A 10,670-nucleotide genomic window follows, 5' to 3' on the forward strand; every position below is an offset into this window, starting at 1 on the left:
TTCAGGGAAACAGGATAGCAAGTGCCAGAAAAATGGAAATATTAAAAAACTAAGATATTGGTTCCAAATAAATCTATTACAATATTGACATTATAGTTAATATTATCCACAGTGGGAAGGTATGTAGCATTCCAGATTAAAATTACCATAGCAATGCATTTGATTATAAGTTTCTTTAAAAATCATGTAAATTATACACTAAATTGGGGGTGCCTTGATTGTATATGGGTTTTTGTGAATGAGTTTAAGAACAATTCACTCATTAAATCTTTATACATGAAGAAGTACAAAAAAAACCTCAGCAATACATATTGACTTGGATTATTCAGTGCATAATGGCAAAAGGAGTAGAGGTGCTAATGTAAAGTAACCCACTTGAAGGAATGGATCTAATTTTAGGCTGAAAATGCTAGGCAACAAATGAGAAGGACTATAAGAGGTTTTAGGTTGCCCTGACTCCATTTTTCCCATCCATTCCTTTGTGTTTGCATTCTGCAGGTAACCCACTTATCAGCCTAAAGGAAGGACTCACATAACCTGGTTCTTTACAAAAACTAGCATCAGCATTATAAGTTATTTTGAACCAGTCTTCCAAGATGAAATAGAAGACAAGCGTTCCAATTCTAGTTCAATATTTTGCTAAATACAGTTGGAGTTAAACATGTATAAGCTAGTCCCAAAAGGATACATGTGGCATTTTACAAAAAACCATATTGAGTCAAGCAGCATTTTAAACATATACTGTCCATTATGCTGATCTGACCAGAGGAATCTTTCTTCAGTCTTCTTAAAATTTAATTAACTCCTTCAGTTCAAAATATCAATTCTGTTAGTTGTAAAGAAAATATGAGTTATCAAGGCACAGTACCATCTTGTGGTAATTAACAGTATTATTCCAAAAACAAGCCGGAATGACATACTAGAAATATCACAAGACCACTTGAAACTGTGCACTTAAATCTATGACATATTTATTTTTTCAGTTTTGTAAATTTGGAGGAGGTTGTTAAAAAAAACACAATTGTTTCAAATCTTTCATCTGGGCAATGTTTTCAAATGTATTTATCTACTTATCTGGATGCTTTTCTGTGGATATGGCTTCTGGACAATATACAAAACCTAAACAGTTGTCAGAATTTTGACATAATACTACTTACCGCAATTTATGTATTTATTACACAGAAATCAACAATATAACTGTACTTTCTAAATTTTAAATAAAGATTTTATATTCACTGAAGAAAAAAAACCCCATCTTATCCACTATCTTAAATTCAAATTCAATTACACAAATTCTCCAAATTCCACGAATTTGTTTCTTTAGACCAGTGACGTGCGGTGAGGTTTATGGCTGGTGAGGCAGTCCTCTCCCCCGACACCCCACTGACTAAAGCACTTTCTCTCACCCACCCGGGCGAAAGAAAGTGCTTTAGTCAATGGGGTGTTGGGGGAGAGGAGAGAATGCCTAAGCATTGAATTTATTAAAGAACAAAGAAAAAAAGAACTTTGAAGGAAAAGAGGGAGCGTGGGGTGGGGTGGGGCATCAGAAACGGAGAAAGAGAGGAGGAAGAGTGAGCGCCACGCTGCAGCTTTAAACAGAATGACAGTTGAAGCCTCTAAAAATGCGCCCTCTACTATGAGGCAGGAGAACTGAGTGCCTCAATTACCTTGGGATATTTTAGGCTTTTAACCCTCGCTTAACTCTGCTCGAGCGCCTAAAAAGTCAAACTAGATGAGGCATGCAGTTCTCCTGCCTCATAGTAGAGGGCGCTTTTTAGAGGCTTTTTTAAACAGGCAGTCATTCACAGTGTGGCAGCAGCTAGCTAGTCTAACCTCAGCACTCGTCTTTTCCCATTTACATTTTTTTTTCCTTTTCATGATTGACAGTGGTGAGGCTGTGCCTCCCCTGCCTCCCCTGACTGCACGTCACTGCTTTAGACATGAGAGAAGTTCCCAAACCATATTACAAATTAGAAGAAACAGACAATATTCTTGTTGAGTTCTACCTCCATTTCAGTTAGTAGTGAAGAAAACCCATCCTGTGTTTTTTACATTATTATCAGTTTTTGAGTTACTAGAATTCACTTTCTGAGTACTTCTAGCATCTAGTCCCTTTAAACCAGTTCTTATCAGAAATTGAAAACAACTTCATGGCACAAAATCAATCAATTTATATAACAGACAAAATCCTTACCAGTATTTAAAATTATAGTGATATAATCTTCATAGTATGAAGCCAGTGGGGCCTAAGTGCATCAAACTTGTAAAGTGTTTTCTACTTCAAATGTATGTACCATTCTTTCTCTGCTTTAGGAACCTTTCTGTATCATTGTATCAATATTATCACATATGTTAAGGATGCAGAAAATCTCTAAAATTCCTGAAAAATGACATGTTCAGGCAACTCCAAAGATCATGCAAGCTCTTAGTATAATATAGCATAGTGAAATGTAGTGTACAAAATGAAGTATTAATTATTTTCAACAGCTTTTTTAGGCTCTATATACTTAAGAGTTCAGTAAAGCATTCAACAAAGTAGACCATAACCTACTTCTTGCTAAACTAGAAAAATGTGGGGTAGTTGGCATTACTACCAGCTGACAAACCATACTCAACTAGTAATCCTTAATGGTATTACATCTACATGGAGGAAAGTAAGCAACGGGGTACCACAAGGTTCCGTCTTAGGCCCAGTACTCTTCAATATCTTCATAAATGACTTAGATGAGGGAATAGAAGAGAAACGTATCACATTTGCAGATTATACTAAACTGGCAGGAATAGCCAATACCTAGATGATAGGCTCAAGATACAAATAGATCTCGACAGACTTGAACACTGGACCCTATCTAACAAAATGAAATTCCATGTAGAGAAAAGTAAAGTCTTATACTTAGGCAAGAAAAAGCAAAATTACAAATATAGACTGGGTGAAACCAGGCTTAATAGCAGTTACTGTGAGAGTGATCTTGGAGTCTTAGTGAACAAGCAGCTAAATATGAGCCAGCAGTATGCAGCGGCAGCCAAAAAAGCCAATGCAATCCTAATCTGCATCAACAGAGGGACTGAATCAAGATGACATGATGTACTAATACCACTCTATAAAGACTTAGTAAGACCCAGAGGTGGGTGCTTCCGGTTTGGCCCAGATAGGGTGAACCGGTAGTAGCGGTGGCAGGAGGCTCCACCCATCCACCCGGACGCTTCTGTGCATGCATGAGCACGAGTGAACCGGTAGTAAAAAAATTTAGAAACCCACCACTGATAAACCACAGTTAGAATACACACTAAAAAAAAAGATATTGAGACTCTAGAAAGAGTGCACAGAAGAGCAACAAAGGTGAATAGGGACCTAGAGGCTAAAACATATGAAGAACAGTTGCAAGAACTGGATATGGCTAGTGAAGAGAAGGACCAGGATAACAGGATAGCAGTGTTTCAATATTTGAGCGGCTGCCACAGAGAGGAGGGGGTCAAGGTATTTTCCATAACTACTCAAAGGCCAGACAAGGAACAATTTGAATTTGAATTTGAATTGATTTTATTTGTAGGCCGCCCTTTTCCCTGAGGGGACTCAGGGCGGCTCACAGAAAACCAGGGAGGGGGGGAATACAGCACTAAGACGACAACACATAATAAAATAATAAGCAACATGCATACAACATTCGGGCGGGGTAATGGTCCTTATCCCCAGGCCTGACGGGTGAGCCAGTTCTTCAAGGCTGTGCGGAAGGCCTGGACGGTGGAGAGGGTACGAATCTCTACGGGGAGCTCGTTCCAAAGGGTCGGGGCCGCTGCTGAGAAGGCCCTCCTCCTTGTGGTTGCCAGCCGACATTGGCTGGCCGATGGAATGCGGAGGAGGCCTAACCTTCTCCTGGAAACGGATCAAGAAGAGATTCAGCACAGAAATAAGGAGAACTTTACTGACAGTGAGAACAATCAACCAATAGAACAACTTTGCTTTCAGAAGTTGTGGCTGCTGGAGGCTTTCAAGAAGAGACTGGACTGCCATCTGTTTGAAATGGTGTTGATGCAGAAAATGACAGGCGTTAGATATTTCCTGTATTCTCAGGATACAGGAAAAGTTTATTTGGCAGCCAGGTTCAGAAAGCTAGCCCACGGCTAGCATTGCAAGTTCTGAACAGCCTTAATTATCGAAGCACGCATTCTTATACATTCTCAAAAGCATTGCAACATATAAATACTTAACACATTTCTTAGTGGTTACCTTGAGGAGAAAGCCTTATAAGGAGATGGGATCTTACTTCTCCTTTTGTCTATGGAGTACGTGTCATTAATGAACTTTAATTGAACCTAGGACTTTTAACATAAGCTTTCGACATAGGCTTTTTTGACAGAGACATCTTGTGGTTAGGCACAGGCTTCCTGTTCTATTGCAAGTTCCAACTCTGTCTATGTGGCTTTTAATATAGAAGTATAGGGGCTCTAAGAGGCTGTCCAGGCTGAGCCAGTAGGTTTCACACTTAATGTCCAAATCTCATTTTACGGCTGCTTTATCGTAGGCTCTCCTGCTTGGGCAGGGGGTTAGACTACAAGATCTCTTTCAACTCTGTTATTCAGTAAGGGAAAGTCTGTTTAAAAAATTACGAGGGCGACTAGGATACAGTAAACCCTTCGTTATATTTGGAACTACGAGAACCAATGAAAGAATGAGAAGCCATTCTTTTAGCAAACTTCCTTATCAATGGAGGACTACATCCCCCAGGATTCCACGCACACATACTCCATGAGACTAATGTTAGTCGGGACGCCGCAGAAGGCACAACCGGAACTGAATGTGGCTTCGCCCCGGAAGTGGTCTCCCTGACTTTGATCTAAGAGCCGGCGTGGGAAAAGGCGAGTGCCTTTATCGGCAGCCACGTGCGAGGCGCTGGTGACTATGGCTACCCTCCTGGTCGAGGACTTGCTGGCGCGCGCCGAGGAGCGCAAGGCGGAGACCCAGCGCAGCGTGGCGGTGCATAAGGAGCTGGAGTTGGAGTTCGACGCGGGTAACTTACTAGCGGTGGATAAAAACCCGGCCCCGCGCGCCTTGGCGCGAGCCTCCTCGCAGCGCGAGCCTCTCCTGCGCGCTTTGGCCCGGGATAACACTCAGTTGCTGGTGGGTCAGCTGTGGGCGCTGCCGTCGGAGCGGGCGGAAGCGGGCGCGGGGCCCGTGGTGGCCCGCCTGCCCGAACCCTCCACGCGCTTGCCCAGGGAAAAGCCGCTGCCCAAACCTCGGCCGCTCACCAAATGGGAGCAGTTCGCGCGCCTCAAGGGCATCCGCCCCACGCGCAAGAAGCGCGGCACGTTGGTCTGGGACGAAGCCGCCAAAGAGTGGAGGAGGCGCTGGGGTTACCGCCGAGCCAGCGGGGATCCCTCCGGCGACTGGCTCTTGGAGGTGCCGGATTCGGCCGACCCGTTGGAGGACCAGTTCGCCAAACGGCGCCAGGAGAAGCGGGAGCGGGTGGCGCGCAACGAGCTCAACCGCCTGCGGAACCTGGCGCGCGCTCACCGGGGTCGGGTGGCGGCCGATCTGCACCCGACGGGCCACCAAGACCGGGCCGAGATGGGCCGCGTCTCCATCCTTGCTCGCGTCTCCACCGCCTCCCGCGGCCGCTTCCAGCCTCGCCTCCCCAAGGAGTCCGCCGTGGCGCAGACCAACACAGCCCGCGGGAAGAAGCGTCGCTTCCAGCCGCTGCTGGGAGACCTTGAAGGGGAGAAGAAGCGGCACCTGGAGTTAGCCCGCAGCCTGAGTAGCAAGAAGCCGCCCCTGGACCTGACCCGGGCGGTCAACAAGCAACTCCGCGAAGAGGAGGCCGAAGCTGCCAGAGGCAAAGGGAAAAAGCGCGACCAACGGGGCAAGAGGGGTCGACGGCAGCAGCAGAGGACCGGAAACGCCAAGGGCAAGAAAAGCACAGGAGCAGGTCGCAGAGGGAACCAGGGAGGATCTGGAAGCTTTAACGGCAAAAGGAAAAGAAAATGAGCTTTCCTTGGGTGGGGGTTACACTGCTATCCCAGCTAAACAGCAGACTCATGCGGTTTATTTTACATACTGCTGCAACAAAATGTGGACTTGCTAAGTTAAACATTATTCTAACAACCTATTCGAACTTAATGTTGGCCTTTAATCCCCAAAGAACTTTGTGGGGCCTGACTAAAGAGCATATAAAGACATCGCCAATAAATAAAAATATATAAAGAATATCTTTGAAAGAATCTACTCACTTGAAGAAATATGTACAGTTCAGACAATGCCTTTATTGGGAATTGGAGTGACTTCAAAGAATAAAACTTCAAAGGAGTTGAAATATATAGAAAGACCTGCTGTGTTTATAATAAAGTTCTAATATGCCTTTTTCTTTAAATGAGAATTGAAATGGACACCTCAGCTGCAGTGTTTTTCTGTATTTCTTTTTCATGTATCTGAATTGCAGTATCTCCATTGTTGGCCAGGTTGAAGGCAAATCACTAGAAGAATGTTGTGTTTACATCATGTTAACTGATTTTCTTTTGTATGCGTTGAGATTATAAATCTGCATATAAAATGTCAAATCATCTCATCAAAATACCATTTTCATCATTTTGACACTATGAATCCTGATTTCAGCAAAACTAGACTTTGTATGTGGGCATGTATGTGGATATATATACTTATCCACTGTTCTTACAGCAAGATTATAAATAAAAACCCTAAGTTTAATTCTGTAGGTTTTTCTGCTGCTCTTAGCAGCAGGGAGTCATAAAATATTAAATTTAATCACCACAATGGAAACTTCCGCTTACCAGCAAGCCCAACTTTATTAAAAACATGTATATGCTTTATATGTTAAAAATCTCAATGATTTATGGGAATATAAAATCTATTATGTTGGAAGGAGTCTGATTGGGAAAGATCAGCATAAAAAAAATTGTATGTTTTTAAAAAATGCACTAAATGTATGTATAGTAGGGCCTAGTGCTTATCTCGCTATAATCTACAATTAGATTAGACTTGGCTAGTTTTATTTGAAAACAAATTGTGTGTGTGTGTATATTCAATGCTCTAGCCCAATTCCCCAATCTTTGCATACAGGAGTGGTGGTCGTGTGAGGATGGTTTCATGTGATTGGCAGGCAAATATGCACGCCCTGCTCCATTTGTGTGAGCAGCCAGCAAGCATGCCTGCCACTCGTGCAAATGGAGTGTGCATACAATGTTTGTCTGCTGCTTACTCAAGTGGGGATACAAGTAAACCATGGCAAAACAAATATAGATATTTAAACTATTCATGTCCATTTTTATACTTTGAAATAGAATATTCTTTGGGCTTTAAAAATCCCATCTTGCAAATTAATCTTGAGGTTTTTGGTGATCAGAGCCTAAAAGGATTCTTAAAAAAAAAATCTACAAAGAACTACTGTAGTTGTGTCACTTTATTTATATTGCCTATCTAGATTTATGTTTCTTATTAAACATGAATCTAAATTTTGTTTAGATACTAGTATTTAAACGAACAGGATACAGATTGTGACCATAAAAATATGCTACTTTATATGATACTTTCCTTGGAGGATGGGATCTAATTTTATTAGTCACAACACTACATTGTTATATGAAAAGGTGTTCTATGGAATTAAGAATGGTGTATGCTATTTTTTTTATTAGATTTTTTTAATCCTACATTTTTATGTGTTGCTGTCAATGTGTGAAAGTAGCCATTTTATAGAATGTCTAGGACAGTGATGGCCATCCTTTTTCCCCTCATGTGCCGAAAGTGGGTGCATGCACACCAGCGTGCACGCACGTGCTCACATCCATAATGCAAAGCGTGCACGACCCCAACCTGTGTACCCTACCTGTGTGCATACACAGGTGCTCCCCTTGCACATGCGCATATGACCACCATCACCACCCTGTGCCCATTTTGGGCCTAGCATGTCTCTCTGGAGCCTCCTGGGACCAAAAACAAGGCGGAAGGAGGGCCCCACACCCACCATGTGACCTCTAGGCTGGAGTACTGCAATGTGCTCTACATGGGGCTGCCCTTGAAGAGTATTCGGCGACTTCAGCTAGTCCAGAATGCGGCCGCGCGAGCGATTATGGGTGCACCTCGCTTCACCCACATAACACCTATCCTCTGCGAGCTGCACTGGCTACCTGTCGATCTCCGGGTGCGCTTCAAGGTGCTACTTGTCACCCATAAAGCCCTACGTGGTAGTGGATCTGGGTACTTGAGAGACCGCCTACTGCCAATTACCTCCACGTGACCTATTAGATCTCATCGATTAGGCCTCCTCCGAGTTCCATCTGCCGGTCAATGCCGACTGGCAACTACGCGGAGGAGAGCCTTCTCGGTGGCAGCTCCGACCCTGTGGAACGATCTCCCCGTGGAGATTCGTACCCTCACCACCCTCCAGACCTTCCGCACAGCCCTCAGAATCTGGCTATCCCGTCAGGCCTGGGGCTAAGACTGTAACCCGCCCCAATGGTATGAATGTTGTGTTTTTAATTATGTATTGTCTTATATGTTAAAAGTTTGTCTCCCCCTCCCCTTTGGGTTGTGAGCCGCCCTGAGTCCCCCCAGGGAAAAGGGCGGCATATAAATGAACTTCTACAATCTACAATCTTTGGGCCCAGCAGGTCTCCTTAAAGCCGCCTGGGACCAAAAACGCCCCGCACATGGACGTGCCCCCCACACATGCATGTACGACAGAGACCTGAAAATCAGCTGGCCGGTGGGAGGTGCACATGCATGCACAGTGGAGCTGGGCTGGGGCAACGGCTCACGTGCCAGCAGAGAGGCGTACGAGTACCACCTGTGCCACTGGTTTATCATCACAAGTCTAGGAAATCTATAAAATGATAAAAATAAGATATAAAAATATGAAACATATTTCACACATTTTTGACAAAAGGCTGTATCCTTGTTGGAACGAGTTTTAGTCTTTCTCTTTTTTTCAGTAAGAAAGTGCTGTACTTTATTTTGTATTTTTTTATTTTCATGTAAGTCTTTTCAATAAAGGCTTAGGGTTAGTTTACAGAAAGTATATAGCAGTGGTTCTCCAGTGGGGAGCAATGTCATCACGGGGTCCATGAGGGCCTGAAGAAATGTCATGATTTAAATCTTGAACTAAGTCTTGGAGTCCGTGGACATGTTCCATGGCCTCAAAAGGTATTTAAATGGGGTCAATGGTGAAGAAAATATTAGGAACAATTGGTATTTAGAATATTAAAATAATATTTCATACTTTGCCTAAAAAGTCATGCATTCTATAGATTTCCTAGGGATACAATGCCAGCTTTTCACATTGCGGGTAACACATAACTCAAGGCAGCAAACGTACCTGCAAAATTAAGGATGCCAATGGCTTTTCTCATTTCTGTACATATAAGGAAACTGGTGTTTTTAAAGCCAACCTTCATGTCCATTATTTATTTGATTTATATTCCACCTTTATTACCCAAAGAGTATATATGCCATTTAAGCACAGTAAAAAAAAATTGAATGTAAAGTGCTTAGTATTTACTGTAGAGATGCTAAAACCACTCTGCACATCACAAATAAGGGGCTAGAAAACTGGCAATCCAATTTTCTGGTGATGAAAGAAATGTCCTTCTGGGTTCGGCTCCAACTGGGGAAAAAGACACTGGAGACACGGAGGCTGCTTGGAAAGATGGTTTATTGTTGGACAGGACCACATGGCTTGAGTCCTGAACAGAAAAGGTGATCACATGCTTCAATGTTGGTGGAGAAGAAGTGAAGGCTGAGGAAGGAACTTGCTAGGCTTTTTATAACCTGTTCAGTCCCACCCCTCTGTTTCCTGTTCCTGTGTACGACATGTATTCTAATTGGTTGTCAGACTCCCATAGGGCCATGCAGGGGCAACTCTCTAGGCTGCGTTTTGAATCCAGGTTTGGTTGAGTTCTCAGATGTCGTGTGATCAGTTGAGCCAATATTATCATGCTTTAATCCCATCCCCGTGGGGCTGCAGTGGAGAAGTCTTTATTATGTAAAGGGACTATCTTGGCCTTCTTAATGGCCCATTGACAAAGGGGGTGGCCAGGAAGCTACAGGCAGCTATTCTGTCTTTTAAAACATGTTTCTTTCTTTTCACATCCAGAGAAATATTCTGCCTTTTCAATATTTCCTAGGATATTTCATTTTTCTGGGAGAGGGCTGGATGATAACTTCTCACACTGGCCTCTTTATTATCTTCATCCGAATCAACACATAGAGGTAATTTTTTGCATGAGCTAAGAAACTAAGCCCATAACTCCAAAGAACACAAGACTTTGTTAAAAGGGCATTCATACCATGCTTAACCATGGTTTATGCAAGCCAATTTTGCTGGGGTCACACAGCATAATGAACCATAAAGGGAGCCAGCAGAGTTTATGAAAACAGTTTTTATAGATGGCTGGCTAGTTTGTGGTTCAACATGTGCCGTCGTGGTACTATAATGCAGTCAGCATCGGAACCCGCACCTGTGGGAAAACGCTAGGATGAAGAAGTCAGGTAAGATATCCATCAACTAGGTCTAATGCTCTAAAATTAATGTCCAATAGTCTGGAGAAAGATGAACGCATCGCTGTACCCTTCCTGACCTTGATCTGAAACCCATCCCCTTTGTCAGCGAGGTGCTACAGCAGATTGCCCAACATAGGGACAACCATTTCTTCCTTTCTCTTTA

General features: G+C 43.2%; 1 protein-coding gene across 1 annotated transcript; it reads left to right on the top strand.

Moving 5' to 3' along the window:
- Positions 1–4,824: 4,824 nt before the first annotated feature.
- Positions 4,825–6,700, top strand: RRS1 (ribosome biogenesis regulator 1 homolog). Its single transcript, XM_032222203.1, has one exon. It carries the CDS (start codon positions 4,901–4,903, stop codon positions 5,981–5,983), a length of 1,083 nt encoding a protein of 360 aa, XP_032078094.1. The 5' UTR covers positions 4,825–4,900; the 3' UTR covers positions 5,984–6,700.
- Positions 6,701–10,670: the final 3,970 nt, after the last annotated feature.

This window comes from Thamnophis elegans, chromosome 8 (genome assembly GCF_009769535.1).
Source record: "Thamnophis elegans isolate rThaEle1 chromosome 8, rThaEle1.pri, whole genome shotgun sequence".
NCBI lineage: Eukaryota > Metazoa > Chordata > Lepidosauria > Squamata > Colubridae > Thamnophis > Thamnophis elegans.